This window comes from Babylonia areolata, chromosome 5 (assembly GCF_041734735.1).
Source record: "Babylonia areolata isolate BAREFJ2019XMU chromosome 5, ASM4173473v1, whole genome shotgun sequence".
NCBI classification, from domain to species: Eukaryota; Metazoa; Mollusca; class Gastropoda; order Neogastropoda; family Buccinidae; genus Babylonia; species Babylonia areolata.
In genome coordinates this window covers 21,164,042-21,189,745 of record NC_134880.1, presented here as the reverse complement: position 1 = coordinate 21,189,745, position 25,704 = coordinate 21,164,042, and the positions used below count along the sequence as shown (strand labels likewise).

Below are 25,704 nucleotides of genomic sequence, written 5' to 3'. Positions count from 1 at the left end.
AAGTTTGACTGGAAAATCAAACTGAGCGTCTAGTCTTTCGGATGAGACGATAAACCGAGGTCCCGTGTGCAGCACGCACTTGGCGCACTGAAAAAGAACCCATGGCAACGAGAGTGTTGTCCTCTGGCGAAATTACGTAAAATGAAATCCACTTTCATAGGTACACAAATATGTAAGCATGCACTCAAGGCCTGACTAAGCGCGTTGGGTTATGCTGCTGGTCAGGCATCTGCTCAACAGATGTGGTGTAGCGTGTATGGATTTGTCCGAACGCAGTGACGCCTCCTTGAGAAAGTGAAACTGAAACTACACGTTACCTCTAGGCCATCACTCCAGATGACAGAAGGCTTTCACGACGCCCTGATATAAGAACAAAGGCAGCAAAGCCGACTGCGGAAACTATCGGAGCGTCTCTCTCATGTTAATTGCAGGCAGGTTCTTCTGCCCATATCATCTTGAACCACCTCATCATGCTGCTAAAAGAAAACCTGCCAGAAACTCAGTATGGCTTTCAACAAGGCCGCGGTAAGCTGGACATGACTTTTTCTTTTTTCACAGTGAGGAAGCTTCAACAGAAGCGCCGCGAGCAAGACCTTGACCTCTACTCTTTCTTCATCGACCTGACTAACGCCTTTGATACTGTTGTCAGCAGGGAGGCTCGATCTCCCCTATGGTCCACAAGCCAAATGTCCATGCAGATCATGCTGACAAAAGATTCTTTTCTGGGGCCTCCAGACAGCTTGGTCTCACGATTAGCCTGGGGGGAAACTGTGTTGCTGTTGTTTTTTTCCAAACTGCACGAAACTCCAATGCACCGCAGTTACGTTTCACCATAGATGACACAGGGCTGAAAAGTGTCAACTGCTTCAAATACAGAAAGTACTATCTCCCTGGCCACAAAACTCGAGGCGTACAACGACGCCGTCTTCCGACCCTACCCCCACCCCCTCACACACACACACACACCCAGCCTCCCCGCCCCCTGCCGCCCCCAACGCCCCATATGAAATATGGACGGTCTACAGAAGGCAAAACACCTGGAGGTATTTAAAAAAAACGGACCCTGCGCTCCACCAACTCAGAAGTTCTTGAGAGGACTAAGTCTGTCTCTACCGTGACAATGATCCCGAAGTCACTGCTCCATTGTCATAAGGATGGAGAACCACTGCATTTCCAAGGAAACTGTTGTTCGGAGAACTAGTGAAGGGACACAGTAGGACGACATCTCCCCTGCTGAACATGTCAGCACAGCGCAGGACAGAGTGCGTTGGCGCGCTCTTACGAGAAAAGCATCAATGACAATTGAAGAGGAACCCCGCAACAAGGCTCAGGCAGCCAGAGAACGTCGCCTGGGAGCAACGTCGGCCCCTGCAACATCAGCAGACTACCAGTGCCGTGTGTGCTCCCGACTGCAAATTCCAGTCTTGGCCTGCAGAACCACTCGCTTGTGCTTAGACAGTCACGTCTTCCTGTAAACCGAGGGACAACCATTATCATTTTCCCCATTCAAAATCAACGTTTCACGACTTTTACTTGCCTGAAAACTTCCATCGCATTGTTATGTGCTATAACCGATAAGTAATGACAGAACAAGAGACAGAAAGAAAAAAGAAAACACAAAGAAACACAGAGAGAGAGAGAGACAGACAAACAGACAGAGACAGAGAGAACTGAATAATAGTATCGAGTCAATTTTTCAGTCGACGAGGAGACATGAAGAGAGTAATAAGAAAGAAAAGACAAAGTGGAAAAGATGTGCATGCGTTTGTGTGTGTGTGTGTGTGTGTGTGTGTGTGTGTGTGTGTGTGTGTGTGTGCGTGCGTGCGTGCGTGCGTGCGTGCGTGCGTACGTGCGTGCATGCGTGCGCAAGCGGAAGCGCAGACACAAACATCGTCAACACTGAAAAAAAAGCCTTCAAGTCTCCTGGAAGAAAAAAAAAAACATGCACTTTATGTTGTTCCCACCCACCTCCCTTCACCAGCCGCCCCTTGTAATCATCAATGAGCGCCAGACAGCCCAGACCCTGCAGAATGCCTTCCAGGCTCTGTCCTCCAGGGCCCTTGTGGTCGGCACGGTTACACGCGGAAGACAAAGCGTTCAGCAAAAAACCGAGGTCCCAGTCGCTAAAGAAGAACCCCCCTTCGTCCTCTTTGATGATGAAGGACAGCGTGAGAAGGCTCTGGAGAATTATACCTGACACAGTGACGGACACTGAGAGTGGTAGACAAAAAGGACAGAATAAGTGTGAAAGGGCAACAACAACAATGACAATTTCATCAACGACAACAACGACAACAACAACAACAACAGCAACAACAACGACAACAACAATAACAATGTGAAGTCATCCCTCTGTGGTGAGCCCTATGTTTCAAGTTAAACGGGAAAAAAAAGCCGTAAAGGAATAGTGTGTGGAGTTATCTCATTACAACTTGGGAGTTGTTTCACATCAGTTGCGGGCTGCCGCTGTTTACAGTTTTACCAGAGGGTCTCTCTCTCTCTCTCTCTCTCTCTCTCTCTCTCTCTCTCTCTCTCTCTCTCTCTCTCTCTCTCTTCATTTTGGTTCACCTTGCTTATGTGATGATACAACCACTTAGTAACAAAGGATGCACTAATTCAAATAAATAAATAAATAAATAAATAAATAAATAAATAAATAAATAAAAACAAATAATTTGATTGGTAGCTGCCGTGACGAAGTGCCAAGCATGACAGGATAATTACTTGGAGTTATTGCATTGCATATTAGAAATAGTTATGAGAATTGCAAGAACGTATGAAATCGGAAAGTGAGTGCGTGTATGTAAAACTCCGATGTACTTGCGTGCGTATAGTCATGTGGTGTATAAGCTTAGTTTTTGGGGGTTTTTTTCGAGTTCACTTGAATATCATTCGAACAAAATTTGGGGAAACGTTACTGTGTTTACGCGTAAAAGAAGTTCATATCTGTCATATAGTTGTCCAGTGTCCAAGAACAAAAGAATTACAATTTAAAAGAATAATATCATTTAAAAACAACAACAACAACAGCAATGATAAAACATTCACTGACCAATTTCCATTAAACACGTAAGACTTTTGCCATTAGAAGATTTTCAGATATTTTTTCATTACTCCGACAACTTTTCTTAATGTTAGAATCAAAGTCCAATTGATATCTGGCCTTGACTGAATATGTTTCCTGCTCGAAGTAAGTCTTCTTCTTCTTCTTCGTTCGTGGGCTGCAACTCCCACGTTCACTCGTATGTACACGAGTGGGCTTTTACGTGCATGACCGTTTTTACCCCGCCATGTAGGCAGCCATACTCCGTTTTCGGGGGTGTGCATGCTGGGTATGTTCTTGTTTCCATAACCCACCGAACGCTGACATGGATTACAGGATCTTTAACGTGCGTATTTGATCTTCTGCTTGCATATACACACGAAGGAGGTTCAGGCACTAGCAGGTCTGCACATATGTTGACCTGGGAGATCATAAAAATCTCCACCCTTCACCCACCAGGCGCCGTCACCGTGATTCGAACCCGGGACCCTCAGGTTGACAGTCCAACGCTTTAACCACTCGGCTATTGCGCCCGTCACTCGAAGTAAGTAACTCGCTTTGTAATATTTTAGGTTTGTTTAAGATGTTAATTGTTCATTTTCAGTCAGTCCAGCACTCTGTTGTTGTTCTTCCTTTCCACCAATCTCTTTATTCCGTCGCTTCCCTTGTCTCAGTCTTCTGAGTTTTTTCTTCTTCTTTTCATTCGTTTATTTATTCATCGTCTGTTCATCTAAGATGATGATATTAGACTAAAAATAAATGATATTATCATTATTATTATCATTTGTATTATTATTTTTTCTATCATAATGGTGATTATTGTTATCGTTATTTAGAAATCATCATTTGTGAAAGTCAATGGCAAGGGAAGAAATATTCAACTGAAAAGGGGGCGGGGGCCGGACGGGGGGTGTGTGGGGGGGGGGGGGGGGGGGCGAGGGGATTGAGGGAGGAAAAGAGAGAGAGAGAGAGAACAGAATGTAGAAAAGACTGAGTACAAAATGTAAAATAGAAAGGGTGGGTGTCAGTGATTGGAGAAAGAAAAACATAATGTTGGAAGCGTGTGCGAGAGAGGGGGGGATGTGGGAAGCCCGATTAGCACAGAACATTAATCAATAATCAAATATTGTATGCAATACTTCTATAGATTATTATTTGAAAAGAGGATGATTTGGGAACCAACAATAAACAACCAACTGGACTATTTAAGACATAACTAGCTAACTTTAATAAAGAACATTTTGAAATACAGAACTTTTTTCAAAAACAAATCACGTTTGAAACTGGTAACACGTCTTTAGTAATTTCTGGAGGCAAAGAAATAAGGTTTCATTTCTAAACAGCTGGTTAAAACGTGCTCTACCGTTAAACGACCCTTGCAAATACATTCTCAGTCATCCCATCAGCTCATACCACCGCTCCTCTTCCACCCTCCCGCATGCACACACACACACACACACACACACACACACACACACATTGAGGATATTGTTGTTGTTGTTATTTTATCTTGTGTCCAATATGGAGCGGGGTGATGGCCTAGAGGTAACGCGTCCGCCTAGGAAGCGAAAGAATCTGAGCGCGCTGGTTCGAATCACGGCTCGGCTCAGCAGCCGATATTTTCTCCCCCTCCACTAGACCTTGAGTGGTGGTCTGGACGCTAGTCATTCAGATGAGACAATAAACCAAGGTCCCGTGTGCAGCATGCACTTAGCACACGTAAAAGATCCCACGGCAACAAAAGGGTTGTTCCTGGCAAAAGTCTGTAGAAAAATGCACTTCGATAGGAAAAACAAATAAAACTGCACGCAGGAAAAAAAAAAAGGGTGGCGCTGTAGTATAGCGACACAGTCTCCCTGGGGAGAGTCGCCCGAGTTTCACACAGAGAAATCTGTTGTGATAAAAAAATTAAAAAAAAGAAATACAAATACAGATACAGATATCACTACCTATTGAAAATCCAACAAACTTTAGAAACGAGAAATCATGCGCGGTATATTGACACCCACCTTCGTCCCCTGATGCACAAAACTGGCTCAACAGTTCCACCGCATCAGTTTGGAGGAACCTTTGCTGTAGTTCCCTGTTCCGAGCGCAGTTTTGAAAAAGTGTAAGCTGCTTGGAAACCTCAGCAAAACGGCATGGCTGAAGGACACATGATGAAGATGTTTCACTGGCCAGAGTAGTGATAAATGTACACTAATCTTTTAGACATTATAGTAATATAATAATAATGATAATAATAATAATAATAATAATAATAATAATAAAATGCCGGCTTATGCAGCGCAGTACCCCCATCTCAGATGGGGCTCACCACGCTTTACAATAAAAAATATTCTAATTCAAGATTAAATGATGTAAAATATGTACAGAAGTCAACACAGTCTGACGTGACATTGGCTAAAATACACATATAAATTCAAGACTAAGTAACACAAGAAATATGTAAATCAACACAGACACCATCACAGTCTTCAATCACACAGGCCCAAATCACAGCAAAACAAAGCACTTCACCTTCAGATTCACTACAGTAAAAAAAAAATAAAAAAAAAAATTAAAAAAAGTTAAAAACCAAGGAACCAGGCATCGCACGCATGAAAATCATCACAAATGTATACAAATCAACACAAAGAGCACATTCAGTAGTGAGATCACAGCAAGCAGATGCAGATGGAAAAGGTTTCAGTGGGAAAAGTACAGTTTGAAAAAATATGTTTTGAGTGCTCTTTTTTTTTTTCACACCAGAACAAACGCATCACTGAAAGACAGCAACAGCATAGCTTTGCAAGCATGAACATACTCTCGAATACACATGAGGACACACGAATGCCAAAGAGTTTACACGCACAGATACAGACACAGAAACGGAGACACACACACACACACACACACACACACACACACACACACACACACACACACACACGTTGAGCGCATGTTGACTATGCGAATTAATATTCTCTTGTCACCAACCTTACAGGAAAAAAAATATATATATGTATATAGATAGATATAGATGACAGTGTGTGTGTGTGTGTGTGTGTGTGGAGTGGGGTGGGCAGGGGTTAAAGCTCTGAATAATGAAAGACAATGTATGCTGCAACGTGTGTGTGTGTGTGTGTGTGTGTGTGTGTGTGTGTGTGTGTGTGTGTGTGTGTGTGTGTGTGCGCGCGCGCGCGCGCGCGCTCGCGTTCTGTGTGCGTGTATGTACAGCTGTGTGTGCGTTCGTACTTGTTTTTGTCGATCTGCATACTGAGATTGAAGTAAGAACGAGAAATGGAGGAAGAAGAAAAAATCCAAAAAACAAACTACAAGGTAGTCTGGGCCCAACCGGTTGGCGTATAACTGAGTTCAAAATAACCTGGAAGGTAATCAAGATCTTGCCAAAGAAAAAAAAAAGGAAAAAAATCAGTATATACTTGCCGGATCGCTTTGCAACTTGTTGTTCAGATACTTGACAATGTGTTTAGTAAACAGATCGGTATCGGTAAGTTGAGCGGCAAATTGTTCGCTGCGCCTCGTTTCCCTCTCCAAGAAGTCTTGTATCTTTCTGATGCTGTCAGCCTCCTCCTTGTCTTTCGGAAGCTCCTCTGGCAGATGTATGAAGCCCAAACCCTCCAGCTGTTTGTCGAAGATTTCAAGTGTTGCCTTGGTTCCTCCGATTAGTGCGAAGAAGTCCGCGACCGGTTCCCCGCCTTCTTCGATGCTATCTAGCTGTTTCACAAGCTCCTGAGGATCACTCTTTATATCAATCATCATTTGGACGAGTTTAGTGAACATGGAGAAGAGATAGCGATACTCTTTAACCAGTGACATTGCTTCTTTGACATTTTCTTCTTGGATGGACGGAATCTGCCGAATTTTTTGCTCAACCTGTGGTAAGGGCTCTTTCAAATCATCTTCCGCAAAGCGAGGATTATCTTGTTCAAGGGCTGCCTCCTTTTCAACAAGCTGCAATGCTTCTTTTGCATCCTCTTCCGGAAATTCTTGTTCAATGGCTGTTTCCTTTCTAACTGGTGGTAATGCTTCTTTCACATCTCCTTCCGGAATTGCTTGTTCAAGGGCTGCCTCCTTTCCAACCAATAGTAACGCTTCTTTCGCATTTTCTCCCGGGATGGGCAGATCATTCTGGGTCTCTTGAATCGGCGTTTCCTCAGCACCGGACCCATCCCCAGTTCGAGGGGAAACATCTTTTCCCTCTTCGCCTGGTTCTGGTGAAGAAAATACATCAGACAAGCGTCATCATACCAGAGAAAACTGGTTGCTATAGAGTAATAAATCAAATAGATTAGATACAGTTTATTAACAATTAGTCGTAGCATAGAAACTTGTTTATCATAGAGACATATATCAAATAGATCAGAGACAGTTTATAAACAATAGCTTTTTTTTTTTAGATACATATCTGACCTACACATCGACCCAAAGCGCTAGTCAGGCCTTGAGAGTCTAGCAAAATGCTGTATGGGAGCAATGTATATATACATTGAAAACTAATATGAAATAAAATAAATGAACCGAAAAAACAAATGAGTAAACAAACCAAAGTAGAACCAACGGTATAGTTATAGAAGCCAAGTAATATAAATAATATAAATAAAATTCACCTTTTGTTGTTGTTGTTGTTGAAAGAACACATCGTATAGAATTATGTAAGCCTAAGCATCAACGTATATCGTTACTATATTTCGCACAGAATATTGTTATTGTATGTCAATGTTTAAGCATAGTATGTTCTATGGCTATCCTTTACCTGTGATTGTTGCACGTGCATAGCTAGCTGTGATTATTGTATGTGTGGTTTATTCTAAGTTACCTTTTAGATGGTCTTGTGTCTATCGTGATTATTATTACATGTGTATGGTTGTCATTATTATATGTATGGTTAGTTAACATCAAGGCATTTTGCGTGTGTTTCATTTATTCATATATAAGGACTGTGATTCTCGTGTATTTGTTATGTATTTCACATGACAAACTGATTTCTCCTGTTGAGATAACAAAGTATTCTGTATTTTGCACAGAACAACACTGGCTGGCAATAAGTCATTTCGTTAGATTACCACAACAGAGACAATTGCCGCGTGATTTGAGTAGACATTATTTATGTCAGAAAAATAGTACAGATAATGTCCGTGTGTGCAGGTTTTTAGAAAAAAAATCGTAATGTCGTTTACAGCTAGAGTGGACAAGAAAGTGGAGGAGAATCCATGGTAATCCTGTGTGCTTAAGACCAACATTTGTCAGTCGGAATAAGCCGAGTTTCATAAGCAAAATAATCTTCTGTCGTTCTTGCTGTTGGTTTGTCATGAACACTACGGCCAATAAAAACGAAGCAAGTCACTTTAACCACCTCCCCCTTAAGGCCCCCCCACACCCCACCCCCAACCCCTCTCAAAAAAAAGGCAGTTCGACAGTTCGCTGTTGATGTAACCGAATAACCATGACAAGAGAACACACACACACACACACACACACACACACACACAAACACACACACACGCTCTCGCGTGGACACGAATACTACTCTTTCATCTGCGCTCAACACAACACCGGATGACGTACCTGCAAGGCTTGCTTCACTCTGGCTGGGACTGCTCGGCCGTGTCCGACATGGCGTACTGGCTGCTGTCCCCATGTTCGCTCACCACCACACAGAGCTGGTACCGTGTAGAAGTCGTGAGTTTCTTCCTCTGCTTCTTCTCCTCCTTCTTCTTTCTTCACGCCACAAATACACACACACACACACACACACACACACACACACACACACACACACACACTCAGTAGTTAGTGGCACGCACGCACACACACACACACACACACACACACACACACACACACACACACACACACACACATTCAGTAGTTAGTGGGATGTGCAGAGAGGACAGCGGAAGCCAAACATGTGATGAGATCGTCGCGATGTGTGGTGCAGACCATTAACGGGTCAATACAGACAGCTATAATTAAGGTGAAGCCAAATCATCTAACGTGCCCTTTAGTCCTGAGTCCTTAGTGGAGCCAAAAGATTTAACGTGTCCTTTAGCCCTGAGTCAAAACTGGAGCCAAAGGATTTAACGTGCCCTTTAGCCCTGAGTCAAAACTGGAGCCAAAGGATTTAACGTGCCCTTTAGCCCTGAGTCATAAGTGGAGCCAAAGGATTTAACGTGCCCTTTAGCCCTGAGTCAAAACTGGAGCCAAAGGATTTAACGTGCCCTTTAGCCCTGAGTCATAAGTGGAGCCAAAGAATTTAACGTGCCCTTTAGCCCTGAGTCATAAATGGAGCCAAAGGATTTAACGTGCCCTTTAGCCCTGGGTCATAAGTGGAGCCAAGTGATCTAACGTGCCCTTTAGCCCTGGGTCATAAGTGGAGCCAAAGGATTTAACGTGCCCTTTAGCCCTGGGTCATAAGTGGAGCCAAGTGATCTAACGTGCCCTTTAGCCCTGGGTCATAAGTGGAGCCAAGTGATCTAACGTGCCCTTTAGCCCTGGGTCATAAGTGGAGCCAAAGGATTTAACGTGCCCTTTAGACCTTTACTTTCAACACATTCCGTGAACATTTTGATGTGTGTGTGTGTGTGTGTGTGTGTGTGTGTGTGTGTGTGTGTGTGTGTCTCATTTTGACCTCTTGAAAGAGTTGTAGATTTTCATCACTGACCACCACTGTGTGGCCATTGCTAACCACTGCTGACTATTACCAAAAGTGTTCAGACTGTGCTTCTTTGTCACGTCTGTACGTTATTATGATTTTTTTTTTTTTTAATACCGACAGCTGCTCCCTGTTGACCACTAACTTACATTGTCTGAATTACATTAGTTTCGGACAGTCATGAAGTAATCTGACCTTTTGACAGGATTTGACCACTAACTGAACACAACTGATAGCTGCTATTACTGACAAGTATACCTACTCGCCACATGCTGGGAACTGGCCACAAACCCAAAGTGTCAAAATGGCGTTGTTATGTTACTTTGTACATTATTATTACGATTGGCAGTTGTTGTTGTTGTTGTTGTTACTTTTGTTTGTTTTTTTGTTTTTCTTCTTCTTCGTTCTTTCTTTTACAGCTAAAATAATATTGCTCACCACTGTCAAACTTCAGATGTTATCATTTTGTGACAGTTATGCAGCATTAGGATTTCTTGAAAGATCTGGCCCATTAATAAATCATAATTGGGCCAGCACTGACTATTACTGACCAGTGCTGACCACAACCTAAAGCCTTTCAGAATGTGGCGGTTTTTTCATGTTTGTGCAATATCAAAATTGATCGGCCTACCATGGCTATCCACTGACAGTTGCTAACAACCACCCAAAAGTGTGCACTTTGATTAATGTTATTATATTTTCATATTATCCGATCATGAATACTTTATCATGCAATATTAGTTGGGGGGGGGGGGGGGGGGGGGGGTTCACCGCTTTTGATCACTGACCACTTCTAACTACTGCTGACCACAACTGACCACTACCTAAAAGTGTGTACATAAACATATGCCTGGGGAATGCACGCCTGGGAAGAGATGGGCTGAGTGGAATATAGATCTGGGGCATAATTGTATGTGTTTCTGCGTGCATGCGTGTGGTGTGTGTGTGTGTGTGTGTGTGTGTGTGTGTGTGTGTGTGTGTGTGTAAGAGAAAGGCGAGACAGACAGACAGACACACAGACAGAAACACAGTAATATACTGTTAGTAAACCCAGTAGATTTTACTTCCAAATTTTCCTGAAGAATTTATAGATAAATGTCAGAAAATGTGTTTTCTGCTTGTTTGGAATGGTATACGAAACAAAATAAGTATAAAGACGACAATAAAAAGTATCAAGAATACTTAAGCACTAAAATTGATTTGGTTAACGAAAGTTCAAAACTACAAAACACAAATGGAAATATATACCAACTATAATGTTCCCATTTATCAATGAAATAGATAGTTATGGAACTGTTTATGCGTTACTTAAAAGTAATCAAAAGAACATTTTTATGGCATATAAGGAACTTTTATTGTCAGTGCAAACCAAAACCAGATATAGATTTTCACTCAGAACGAGTTATTAATAGAATAGATAAATAAAATCAATATAAGAAATAAAAAGATCAATTATGGATGCTGGATTAACAAAGGGTTTTACTGTGTTTCACACTTTTTGAATGAATAACAATGGAAATTTTCTTACACAAAATTAATTCACCAGAAAATATTAGATAAATATGCCATTTAATGTACCAACAAGCCAGAGTACACACTACATATCAGTTATATATCAGTAATATCATCAGTGATAATATACACAATACCTAAGGGGATACGTGGATAGTACAATGCTCTGACATATGATAACACACTTCCTAATTCTAAGATGTTAACAGTAGTCTGACTATTGGGAACAAAAAGGTGTTGGAAAAAGGCATTTAACAGTATTTCAAAAATACAAGAAAAAAAAAAGAAAAAAAGAAAGTGGCTACAACTTCGCATGTCATTGAAACAGATTTCGAAGGAATGTAAAAGATAAATAGTAATACATGTGATTTTTGTTTAGAAGCTAAAGATAGTATCGAGCATATTTCCCAGAAATGCGATCAGTCAAACGTTGGGTTTTTTGTTTGTTTTGTCTTGTTTGTTTGTTTGTTTTGTTGTTTTTTGTTGTTGCTGTTTTTTGTGTTTTTGTTTGTTTGTTTTGTTTGTTTTGTTTTTGTTTTTTGTTGTTGTTGTTTTTGTTTTGTTTTTTGTTGTTGTTTTTTTGTTGTGGTTTTTGTTTTGTTTTGTTTTTTTTTTGGGGGGGGGGCGGCGAGGGGGGGTTAAACCTAGATTTCCTGAAAACTAACTGTAAAATGTGTGCGAACTTAGATTTCATTAAAGATATTATAAAACCTTTTAGATTTCCACACTGATTTTATTACAGATCCAGTTCTTGATTTACTAATCATCATCATCCTCCTCCTAAACACACACACACACACACACACACACACACACACACACACACACACACACACACACAAACTGTCCGTGCATACAATTAGTGTGTGCGTCACACTGCACAATGCTGTCCCGCGAGATCGATCCCTTACCTGCCTCGTTCAATCGACCAGCACAAAATCAAGTCAGGTATGACGACCATTCTCCAGTTACAAACACGACGATACAATCTACAGACAACATGCAGCGGCACAAGGCTATCGATTTGGGGGTGCGTTCGCCTGTACAGAGCTATATATTTCCCCAGAAACTCATTGCCAGTTACTCATTTTCCTTACTGTGTCCGATCAACAGTTGTTTATTAAAACATCGGTGTTATGTTAATGTTAATCCCATTTCAAAACGTTGTTCTTTCTTTTCTTTTCTTTTTTTCTTCTTTTTAAAGTGCGTCGTTAAGAATGTCTTTACAAAAGTATGTACGTTTTCCATTTTTCCATTTGCTGATTTTCTCTGAATCCTAAAGCAGCTTCTCTTCGTTGAAAGTCAAAATAGGTTCTCTCTCTCTCTCTCTCTCTCTCTCTCTCTCTCTCTCTCTCTAAAACAAGGCAGGGTCAATGAAACTCAATATCCACACAGTATTAAGTATTTCAATTGCTCACTTCTTTCCTTTTCTAACTACTTCTTACCAAATGAGTCAGGTCAGGTCATTAGATCTGCTACTGGTAACCTGTAATCCAGTACAACCTGTTCAGGGTCGGGTTGCCGGCGACTAAACTGGCACTCCCACCGCTCCCTTCCGGGACTGGTGAGGCGGGTGGCTAGACACCCTTATGGAGATCCATAAAAGGGCGTCGGCTCAGGAGAGCCACCGACGGCCATCTAGCTCCACCGTGCTGTGTGCATGCCACACGCAGTTGGCCCCCGGGGTGTGTCTACCCATGCATGCGAAGTCTGGATCCGGCAGAATCTGCGGAAGAAACCTATCGGTTCAACGGAGAGGAAGGCGGTTACAGCAACGCACTGTGGAGTGCAGAGAGCAAGATGAGACACCGAAAGAATATCTTGGTTATCCACTGCATCCGTGCTCATCCTCCAGTCGTCTCGACTTAGTCTTGCCACTGGAAATTGGTGGACCCGGACGAGAGAGTGAGGTCGACGTTGCGCAACTCCTCTTCACTTTAAACAAACTCATCGCGCAAGTCATCAGTCATCCAAAATGACCTTTCATCCTTCATCATTTCATCACCCCCAAATCCTGTGGCGACAGGCGAGCGACGAAACGACAGGTGTGGGTACACTGGCAGTCGCAGCCGCAGACCTGCACGCAGGCGGCTCAGGCCATAAGGTCGTTCTTCATCGACAGGAGCAGCGATGGAGCTCGGCAGCCGTCTGAGCGTCTGAGCAGCCCTCTTTAGGAATGCACTGCTCACCTCCCTGGCATGAGGAAGGGGCTAGAAAAGGTGCCCTAAAAATTGCCTGCTCCATATCACCCTGGCCAGCATACCGCGGCTGGTGGGGACCCTACATCAGCGGTCGAAACAACAAGAAAGAAGAGAAAAAAACAAGGATCGTTCCTCTCACCATTGGTGCTTGGAACATAAGGACTCTCCTGGACAGAGATAACGCGGACAAACCCCAAAGGAGAACGGAAATAGTTGCATCCGAACTCGCCAGATACAACATTGACATCGCAGCCTTGAGTGAGACTCGGCTTGCAGGCGAAGGCGAGCTCTGTGAACAGGGATCTGGTTACACCTTCTTCTGGAGTGGACGAGGAAGCGAAGAGCGACGTGAGGTTGGCGTTGGTTTTGCAGTAAAAACAGCACTTGTCAGCAAGCTAGCTGGAATCCCAAAGGGAGTCAACGATAGGCTTATGACCATGAAACTCCCACTGGCATCTGGCCAGAAGCACCTCACCATTGTCAGTGCCTACGCCCCAACCATGACCAACCCGGATGAAGTGAAGGCGAAGTTCTACGAGGACCTTCACTCTGTCATTGCTGCTATCCCTAAAGCAGACAAGCTCATCATTCTTGGGGACTTCAATGCTAGAGTTGGCTCTGACTACATCTCCTGGGATGGAGTGATTGGAAAGCACGGTGTGGGCCACTGCAACCCAAATGGATTGCTTTTGCTTCAGACCTGTGCAGAGCACGAACTGCTGATAACCAACACAGTTTTCTGACTCCCTACCCGTAACAGGACGTCATGGATGCACCCTCGCTCAAAGCATTGGCATCTCATCGATTATGTCATCGTCAGGAAAAGGGATAGGCAAGATGTACGTGTAACAAAGACCATGTGCGGCGCCGAGTGTTGGACAGACCATCGCCTTGTAGTCTCGAAGCTGAATATTCGAATCCAGCCCAAAAGACGCCCCCAAGGCCAGAAGGCTCCAAAACGGCTCAACATCGCTAAGCTGAAAAACATCACCATCAAACAGTCCTTTGTGGAGCTGCTGGAAGATCGTCTGGAATCCGCCTCTCTGACAACCAGAATGTGGAGTCTGACTGGAGGACCCTGCGTGAGCTGATCTATAGTACAGCTTCAGAGACCCTGGGACCCATGACCAGAAAGCACAAAGACTGGTTTGATGAAAACTGTGATGAAATCAAGCAGCTTCTGGATGAGAAACGCCGTCTGCATCAAACCTACCTGAGCAACCCAAAGTCCACATCAAAAAAGGATGCGTACGATTCCATCCGCAGGACCGTTCAGCAAAAGTTACGTCAGATGCAGGATAAGTGGCTGAGTGACAAAGCTGATGAGATCCAGGGATATGCTGACAGGCACGATATGAAGAGGTTCTATGATGCCTTAAAAGAAGTCTACGGCCCCACATCCTCAGGATCATCCCCCCTCCTCAGTGCAGATGGGAATACCTTGATCACCGAGAAGGAGAGATTCTCGAACGCTGGGCTGAGCACTTCAACAGTGTCTTAAATCGCCCTTCCTCCATAAATGATGAAGCCATAGACCGTCTCCCACAAGCCCCATTCAAACGAAGCACTGGACGATCCGCCAACACCTCTTGAGACCCAGAAAGCAATCCGTCTGCTATCCAGTGGCAAAGCACCTGGCTCAGACTCCATACCAGGAGAGGTCTACAAGGATGGAGGCACTGTGCTGACTTTGAAGCTCCATCAGCTGTACTCACTCATGTGGAAAGAAGAGACGATCCCCCAGGATTTCAAAGATGCATCTATCATTCACTTGTACAAGCGAAAGGGGAACCGGCAAGCCTGTGATAACCATCGGGGCATTTCCTTGCTCTCCATCGCAGGCAAGATACTTGCCAGGATCCTACTAAACCGCCTCACAGCACACCTTGACCAAGGTCATTGCCTGAGAGCCAATGTGGATTCCGGAAAGAGCGCGGAACCACCGACATGGTGTTTGCTGCAAGGCAGCTGTAAGAGAAATGTCAGGAGCAAAATGCTGATCTGTTCTCCACCTATGTCGACCTCACTAAGGCCTTCGACACCGTGAGTAGGGAAGATCATGGCCAAGTACGGATGCCCTCGGAAATTTATTTCCTTGGTCAACCAATTCCATGAAGGCATGCAGGCTCGAGTCCAGGACAAAGGCGAAACATCTGCTCCTTTTGCTGTCACAAAATTTAATGGTGTCAAGCAAGGCTGCGTCCTGGCTCCAACGCTGTTCAGCCTCATGTTCTCTGCAATGCTTACTGATGCCTTCAGAGATGGCGATGTTGGAATCGGCCTAAAGTACCGAACAGATGGCAAGTTGTTTAACCTCAGAAGGCTTCAAGCAAAAACGAAGGTCATGACAGACATCATCAGAGACTTTTTGTTTGCTGATGATTGTGCCCTCAACGCTGGATCTGAGCTGACATGCAACTCAGCGTCGACAAGTTTGCCACTGCCAGCAGGAACTTCGGCCTTACCATCTGCACGAGGAAAACTGAAGTTCTCCATCAGCCAGCCCCAGGGAAACCCTACGTTGAGCCCAACATCACAGTCAACGGTCAGAGACTCAGTGCGGTGGAGCGGTTCACATACCTTGGCAGCACACTGTCACGAAATGCGACCATCGACGATGAAGTGAACGTCAGGACTGCAAGAGCAAGCGCAACTTTTGGTAGACTCAATGCAAATGTCTGGAACAGAAGAGGCATTAGTCTTGAGACCAAGCTAAAGGTCTACAGAGCAGTAGTTCTCCCCCACACTACTGTACGCCTGCGAAACTTGGACAGTGTACCAACGACATGCCAAGAAGCTGAACCACATCCACACAACATGCCTCAGGAAACTACTGAACATCAAGTGGCAAGACAAGACCCAGACACAGAGGTGCTCGCAAAAGCCACCCTTCCCAGCATCTTCACCATCCTGATGCAGTCCCAGCTTCGCTGGGCTGGACACGTGGCGCGCATGCCAGACCATCGGATGCCCAAAAGGCTCTTCTATGGTGAGCTGCAACAAGGGAAGAGATCACACGGAGGTCAGAAGAAGCGCTTCAGAGATACTCTGAAAGTCTCTCTGAAAGCGTTTGATATCAACCCTGACTTCTGGGAGGAATCTGCAGTGGACCGTGACAAATGGCGCGCTGCTGTGCACAAAGGCGCCACGTTGTGCGAGGCCAACAGGACTGCTGCAGCTGTTCAGAAGAGGCAGGCCAGAAAGTCACGGGCAAACAAGCTCCCTGACAATGGTATGCCTGTCTTTGTCTGCCCCAACTGTCAGCGAACATTTCATGCGCAGATTGGACTATTCAGCCATCTGTGCATTCACAGATAGATTCATGAGCATCTTCCCCCCCACCCCACCACCACCCTCCCCCCATCCCCCAGCTGGATGACAACGATGGTCATCATCGATCTCGATGGACACACCACCACCACCACTTCTTTCCAACCTGTGTTTGTTTTGTCTATATTAACCATTAAGTGCAGACTGTCCACTTAAATTTGTTTTAGTGGATTGAGCTGGTTTTGAAATCCAGTGGCAGTATAACCTACCAGACAGACATCAACAAATAGCAATGAAAAACTTCAAAGGCTCTCAAAATTATTAAGTGTGTGCCCTTTTTTTTTCTTTCTTTTTTTTTCTTTCTTTTTTTTGTTGTTGACAATTCGGTAATAAGATACAACAAAATAAGTATTAAAAAAAAAAAAGATAAAAGAGAGAAGAAAAAAAAAGCAGAAAGAATACAGGCTGGGGGTTCAACGCTCATCTGTGTTTCACATCTTTTGGGCCACTGAAATATCGCCAATGATAAATTATGAACGACTGTCGCTCATGAAGGTCAAAACAGCTCCATAATTCCTCAGTCTCGGTGCTTGATATTACTTCCAATTCACATCCGATTTCCACTGATAAAACACCTCATAATATGTTCCTATTCGCTGAGTCAAATGTCTTTCTGAAATTAAAACGCTATGTACAGTTCTGTGTGTATTGAAAAAAATATCGTCGAAAAAAAAAGTACAACATAAGAGAGAGAGAGAGAGAGAGAGAGAGAGAGAGAGAGAGAGAACAGATGAAAGGGGTTGGGGGGGTGCTTGAGCGGGGAGAGTGGTTGTGAACCAAACCCACCTGTACCAAATTCCTCATTTGTCGTAACTGTTAACCCTACTTCAGCTAAATTTGTGTGTGTGTGTGTGTGTGTGTGTGTGTGTGTGTGTGTGTGTGTGTGTGTGTGTGTGTGTGTGTAATCAGTTTACTTCTGTACTTGTTGATTAGAATGTTGTTGTTTTTTCACATGTGCCTATGGGTTTAATTTTTAGGGTTTATTGTTTTTGTTTTTGTAAAATACGTGTACACTCCCTTCCTTACTGTAGACTGACGTGATTCATTGTTTAAAATGTTATTTTGATCTTCCACTTTCATCATTTGTTTGTCAGTGTATAAAACGAGTCTAAGAATACCCAGTATTTACTTGTTAACAGAAATTGTTTGTTTGCTCTCTCTATCTCTGTCTCTGTCTCAGTCTGTCTCTGTCTCTGTCTCTCTCTCTCTCCTCTCTCTCTCTCTCTCTCTCTGTCTATCTATCTATCTATCTATCTCTATCAGTATCTCTGTCACACACACACACACACACACACACACACACACACACACACACACACACACACACACACACACACACACACACGCTATCAAACGCAAGTATCGATAAATGCAAATATTGACTTTTCTAAATTTAACTACATACTGCTGACAGTCAAGAATGTGTAGAAAGAGACCTCACTGAGAACATTTTTAAGTAGAATACTTCGGATCCTGTGCAATCCAGTGCATTGTCTAAAATTAATTCGAGATTTTAAACGTGATCACACACTGAGGTATACTTACATAATGTTTGTTGTTTTCGTAGTTGCGCCTCAAGGGACTTTGACCAGTGCTTCCATCCAACCATTACACACGTCTTCTGTTTAATGTATATACAAGAGCTCTTGCACCTGTCTTTCTGTGTTCACCCACATATCCCTGCAGCAGCGGACTGCTTTCAGTTCCGCCAGCATCGATTTTCCTTGGCAGTGGTAATGTACGCGGTCCCAAACAACTGCATGAGTGAAGTCCTAATAATCTGCGCCGCATGAAACATTGCCTCCCGGTCTATTTCTGTCTCTGCCTTCCTCTCTCCCCCCCCCCTCCACCCTCCTTTGTGTCTCTCTCTGTGTCTTTGTGTCTCTCTGTGTCTGTGTCCGTCTGTGTCTCTCTGTCTCTGTCTCGGTCTCTCTCACTCTGTCTGTGTGTGTGTGTGTGTGTGTGTCTGTCTGTCTGTCTGTGTCTGTGTGTGTGAAGGGAAACTAAAAATAACAAGAGTGTGTGGAACAGTCCCCATAATTATGCATGAGAGGGGGACAGACAGAAAGACCACATTAATTTACCCTTGACTTAGATCAGCACGAAACGGGATTGTTTTAATTTATACTGCTCTCTCTGTCATAGAATGCGAAACTACTTTTTCCCATATGCCTAACGTTAGTTATTTCGATTGGAGCGAAATAGCTTGTATATCAAATCAAAGCAAACTTTTACCACAACGATTGCACTGTGCCCTACTTTACACTGAATACATTTTTTTTCAGGTTTTTTTTTCTTCTGAACAATAGGGAAAGTAATCAGTACGAGTATACCTACCAGGCTGAAGCACTATGCAGTACTTCTTTTTTTCTTCTTTTTTTAAAAATTTATATATATACATATATATATATATATTTCCGAGAGTAGGGGAAATAATCAATATGAGTACCAGGCTGAAGCACGTTATGCAATACTACTGGTTACTGCAGCCCTGAAATGTATCCTTTGCGGTGGGCCATGGGCTGGGCTATGGCAACATGATTTCATGTAACACTATCAGGCCTACTCATGCGTAAGTGCAGTACAGTTGTTGTTTTTTTGTTTTTTTGTTTTTGTTTGTTTTTTTGTTGTTGTTTTTGTTGTTTGTTTGTTTGTTTGTTTGTTTTTTCTAATGCTTTAAAATAAGTCCGGAAGACACATTGAAAGACCACGATAAAAGTATGCCATCTGCACACTCTTGAATTCACGTAGTTATCTACCCAGTAGTCATACATTTTCCATGTGTCAGGTGGGCAGCAGAAATCATCGCTATCTGTGAATATCCCGGTAATAAGATAAAGTTGACCTAAAAATGGAACTTGTGGCGTGTTCAGTTGAGTTAAACCTCGTTGATATTCGCTTTAAACAACGACATAGAAGAGTTCGGGGTTGTTTAAGGATTAGTACGGCATGTGACAGCAGTTTCTGGATATAGTGTGTATCAGTTAGCACAAAACGAATTGAACGCTAAAGTCCTTTCATTGCTCGTTTTGCAATCAAAGCACGAAGCGTGCGCGTCGGTGGCAACAATATTGAAATATTACTTGCCCGTGAAATACTGTCCGTTCTTGTGCACTCGCGCGGTGTGTCTGTCTGATTGTGCCTGTGGTCATGGGAAAAAGTGTGAGTTTGCCAGTGTGTGTGTACGTGAGTGTGTGTGTGTGTGTGTGTAAGCTGTGAGTTTGGCGGGGGATGGGTATGACTGGGTCGACTGAGTTGGCCGGCACTGGCCGCGGCAGCCGGAGTGAACACTCAGATATGGAAGAGAACGCTTATATGTGAATGCAATCGCTGGATCACAAAACTTCACTGACAACGAAACGTGATTATAATGATTACCGTCAGCACAGGCTAGAGACGGACCCTTGACAAACTTAAATGGTGGCGGAATGGTTTGAATGCATCACAACGAGGCGACAAAACAAGACACATAGCTCTCCAGTCCTCATGGAGTGTCTTGCCCTTTAACGATGAGATATTTAGCATACTACATAATGTTTATTGGAGGACGGGGGAAGAGTAGCCTACAATTACCACAGAAAATAGCCACACACACATACATACATACATACCGGTATCAATTCAACAATCGAATGCCGGCATTAATCCGGCCGTCAAAAATCACACCGGCACACCGTTTTCTGTCTGTCTGTCTGTCTGTCTCTGTGTATGTGTGTCTGTCTGTCTCTTTTTTTTCTTTTTTTTTCCCTTTTCTCCGGCCACACATTTACTGAGGTTTTGTCACTGCTTGTAAAGATCTTGATTGATAGTAGGGCTAAATGTGCTTTATAATGCATCAAGTTATGCGAAAGTTTCAATTTCTTGAATTGTGTATCAAACGTTTTAATTCGCAGTTTCAGTCAATGATACAGTACGGCGCAGAAATACGAGGTTGTTTGACGCGCGCGCGCGCACGCACGTACGCACACACACACACACACACACACACACACACACACACACACACACACACACACACACACACAGAATGAGAGAGAGAGAGACGAGAGAGAGAGAGAGAGACGCTTTTGACGCTTTGATATTTTTATTGTCATTACCTGCATAGGTCTATTGACAAGGGGTGATAGGGTTAATTCTTATGTCACCACAAGTACCATACCACACTCTGCTTAATCCATCAAAACAAAACAAAACAGCTTTTATCGAAATACAACATCCTTACAATAAGGAAGCAACAAACATTAAAAAAAAAGAAACAAAAGAAACAAAAACAAAAACAAAACAAAAAGACAAAAACACCATTACTCGACCATCCATTCTATCAACGATACCGTCCAATGTCTACCTTAGGACTGGGCCCACAGTCTGAACACAAGACAACAGACATCACACATTGCCGTCCCCCTCATCCACTCTGGCACCGTTCTGAACAGTAAGACTACATCTTATTCTTTGTGCTTCTACAAGAAATTTAGCTATTGACAGTATTGTGAGGTCATCATCAGACGACAAAGCAGAAACAATGTCGTGCCTTTTAGCTACATCAGACTGAAAGAACTCGTACTTATCTCTTACCCTATCGAATGATTTACATTGAAACAAGTAATGTTTTTCATCATCTACACTAAAAGCACACAAAGGACATGGTGATTCTGTGGATGTCCCAGGCTGAAACCATCTTTTATTTGCATTAAACCCAAGTGTCCTTAGTCGAAATCTTGCAAAATTTATTCTTTGCCACTTACCTGTAATGACTGTCAGGAATTTTTCTGTTTGAAATATACTTTTGAATGAAAAAAAACACTATATTTTTCTTTAGTTTCCATATCAGAATGCCAATTTTGTTTAAAAGAACAAATAAGTCTGTCTTTAAATTCCGAAATAAACTGCTGTTCATTTCCCACTTCCTGGGACATCCACACAATTCCAAAACCATGTTCAGACAAAATCTTTTTAACATAATAAGCCCAGTTTTCTCTACCTAAATCCATTTGTAATAACATCATATCATAAGCCTGTTTACACAAACGTGATTGCGGAAGCTTCAGTAATTTCAACCAATATTTTATGCATTTCACAAAAGTTTTTATGTACGAAGGATATCTACCCGTTTCCCCATGTAATACAGTATTGGATGAGTGAATCGGTACATTCAGAAAACGTTTTATTGCATATGTGTGCACTTTCTCCATTTGTGAGTTTGCCTTTAGCCCCCAGACTTCAGCTGCATACGTAAGTACAGGTTCAATTTGTATATCAAACATTTTCCACAATAGATGATAATCAATCGAGTTAAGCTTTTTTAACGATTTCAGTATTTCGATTACACCTTTCTTTGCTTTCCTACAAGATTCTTCCCACGCATAGTTTAAACTTAATTTTGTTGAAAATACAATTCCCAAATACTTATATGTATTAGTTACTTTAACATCAGCATTTCCATATAATCACTTTTCATGTACTGAGAGATGCCCACCCATTCTAAAAATCATAATGTTAGTTTTATCTAAATTAACTGTTAAGCCTAAGCGATCTGCTTCTTCTTTCAAAACATTTAATTGGTTTTGTACCCCCCTAACAGTACCCGACAAAAGAATAACATCATCTGCGAATAATAGTAAGAATATTTCAATAGCTCCCGGGATTAAATGAATTCCATGTTTTCCTTTTCTTGACAATTCCACCGCTAATTCATTTATGAAAAAAGAAAACATCTGTGGGCTCAAATTACAACCTTGTTTAACGCCATTTGGACAACTAAAACATTCTGAATACACACCATTCACACGCACACATGCAAGTACTGATTTGTACATACCTCTGAGAGCCATATACAATTTACCATTTACACCACTTTCACGCAGAACATGCCACAAAGCGTTGCGATTCACAGAATCGAAGGCCTTCTTAAAGTCTACAAATGCAACATAAAGTTTAGTATTGTTAGCAAATATTTTTGCACAACAGAATACAATGTAAAAATATGGTCTGTAATTACTTCTAAAGCCTGCTTGCTGTTCAATTATTTTTTCTTCCCTATCAGCCCACTTTGTTAATCTATTGTTCAGTATGTGAGTGTAAATTTTACTTAAAATACTGGTAAGCGCTACTCCACGATAATTGTCAGGATTGTTGACGTCTCCCTTTTTGTAAATTGGAATTATTATGGATTTTGACCATTCCAAAGGAAAAGTTCCATTATCAAAAAGCTGGTTAAATAACTGGACAAGAAAGTCAATAATGGCTGAATTTGCATGCTTTAACATCTCTCCGACAATTTTATCTGGTCCTGCACTCTTTCCTGATTTCAAATGTTTAATACTAGCTGTAATCTCTTCTTTAGATATGGGATTATTGAATAATGGTTCAAATGCACCATCTTCTTCTATCAAACTGTCCTCTTCTTGTGGTACATCGAAGTCAACATCATTAAAAACCCTAAAGAAGTGGTTATACCATTGTTGCAAAGATGCATCATTATACATAAAAGTCTTTCTATTCACCGACCTTATTATTGCCCAAAACGTTTTAGAATCCTTAACTGAATCTCTCAATTTTCTCAGCCTATTCTCTTCAAATTCTCTCTCCTTTGATTTCCTTAATTCAACATATTATTTTCTGGATTTAGCATACGCTTCTCTTTTTTCTTTCTTATTTGTTTCTGTTTTACATCTTTGAAATCCTTTTAATAACCTTTTAACTTCCTGCTTCTTTCGTTTACATTCAATATCAAACCAATCATTACATTTTTTGTACCCTTGGCCCACTCTTCGAACCATACATGCAGCAGCCCCGTATAAAGCAGTAACAAATTGATTTAAACTCTCATCCATACTAGTATCTAACAATAAGAAGGCTTTCTGTAAACAATCTTGAAATTCAGCACTGTCAAGTTCATGTTTATAAAAACTAACATTCTCTTCTGACCATACAATTTTTTCTTCGCCATGTTGTCTTGAATTCTCACCTAAATTATTCTGATTCTTTGTACATGTTACTTCTACTGGTAAATGCCACGAGTCCACACGCTCACCAACATGCAAATCAAAGTTCAATAATAAATCACAAGGAATAAGAAAATGATCAATCACACTGCATCCACTGGGGGACACAAAAGTATATTCACCGTCTGTGTCGCCCATACAAAAACCATTCAAAATAACCATATCAAGCATGAAACACAAATCTAACAAAGTTTTACCAAAATTATTAATCACCTGGTCCTTAGAATTGCGCACATAACTTCCTTCATCCACTTTGTCACACTCCCATTCATTCACATAGTTAGACATGACTTCAAGTTCAGCTTGTTCCTGACCAGTTCTAGCATTCAGATCTCCAGTGACCATGAAATATACTTCATCTTTTTCAAAATACTGTAGCAATGCTTCTTCTAATAGCAATATACCATCTTTAATCAGTTTATCATTGTATATCGGGCCTCCTTCGGGAACAACGTAGCAAGCTACAAAGACTACATCTTTATTCAAACCAAAAACAAGATATATATATATATTCCATTTAGCTCTTGACAATAGTCGACCCAGTTGACTGATCACGAATACTGAACAAACGAGATTCAATTCACAGCACCGTTACACACTCATTCATAATGCAGTAAAACATTGAGTCAGTCAAAACCTACCTTCGTCTGAAAATCAGTCCCACCGTTGTCTAACGGTACGTACGCACAAAAGCTTTGCGGCAAACCCCAACGACCCCATGAAGATTGTTTGCATGAAACCGGCCTTGCCTGACAACAGACACCGCAATACCGCTGTAAGTTGCGCGCGCGCGCGCGCTTCCAGGCTGTATTTTTGTTTGCGTGCCATGGTTGCTCACCAGGGGCAATTCAATAGATAGATAGATAGATAGATCTCTGTGTGTTTGTCTGTGTGTTTGTCTGTGTGTGTGTGTGTGTGTGTGTGTGTGTGTGTGTGGTTATTCTAGGCTGTATTTTTGTTTGCGTGCCATGGCTGCTCACCAGGGGCAATTCAATCAAATTTGGTCGAGCCGTATATGGATTTTTATTATTGACAACAACAACAACAAAAAAAGAAGAAAAAAAATCTATAGTGATTTTCACATGCGGAGATGAAAGTGTTACTGTATTCTTTTTTTTATTTTTATTTTTTAAGGCGTGTGGTGTGGGGTAGAGCGGGTTCCATCACATTTTCTGTTATTCAGTCGAAGTTGAAGTCCTTAATAACCATGCAGATTCCAGTCCCCACCAATTGAAATGCTTTCACATCCAATTTCTTTGATTCTTTCTTCCCGGCAGTCCAGTATACAAAATATGGGTAGTCTCAATTTGGACCATATGCACAAATAATCTACTCTCTCTCTCTCTCTCTCTCTCTCTCTCTCTCTCTCTCTCTCGTGTGTGTATGTGTGTGTGTGTGTGTGCACGCCGTGTGTGTGTGTGTGTGTGCACGCCTTGTGTGTGTGTGTGTGTGTGTGTGTGTACGTGTGCGCGCGCACATGTGTGTGCATGAGTATGTGTGTGCATACAGTATGCCTGGATACGACATGAGCTTGAATGTATGACTGAACTTGTGTATGTATGCGAATGTGTGTGCATTGGTGTATATGTGAATTACGTGTACTTGTCATGTATGTACATGTGGGAGAAAGAAAGACAGAGATACAATAAGACAGACAGACAGACAGACATCCTCGTTAAGGTGTGAGCTTCCGGTAACAGTGCTCCAATATCAACCTGAACCGGAATAAGCAGCAGCGATCTCGTCGTCCGCTCAAGGACACTAATAATATTTCTAGGGAATTCTAGCGTCCCGGGATGGTCCGTTCGCAAGTATCGTTATCCGGTATGATGTGTAGACTAGCCTACCATTGGACTAGTGTATTGTGTAGTGTACACTATAAATATGTGTTTCACCACTTACCTTCCAGTGATGTTCAGTCGACTAAAGTTCTGCGTAGCTGGAGACCCGGAGAAA

At 42.3% G+C, this 25,704-nt stretch overlaps 1 protein-coding gene across 1 annotated transcript in view; it reads right to left on the bottom strand.

Moving 5' to 3' along the window:
- Positions 1–24,464, bottom strand: part of LOC143282414 (uncharacterized) — a 32,590-nt gene extending 8,126 nt beyond the window's left edge. The window contains exons 1-5 of the mRNA XM_076588047.1: positions 24,390–24,464; positions 8,615–8,767; positions 6,473–7,260; positions 5,053–5,188; positions 1,969–2,193 (exon numbers count right to left, since the gene is read on the bottom strand). Coding sequence (XP_076444162.1) covers positions 1,969–2,193; positions 5,053–5,188; positions 6,473–7,260; positions 8,615–8,687 — 1,222 coding nt within the window. The 5' untranslated portion in view covers positions 8,688–8,767; positions 24,390–24,464. The remainder of the gene's footprint in view (positions 1–1,968; positions 2,194–5,052; positions 5,189–6,472; positions 7,261–8,614; positions 8,768–24,389) is intronic.
- Positions 24,465–25,704: the final 1,240 nt, after the last annotated feature.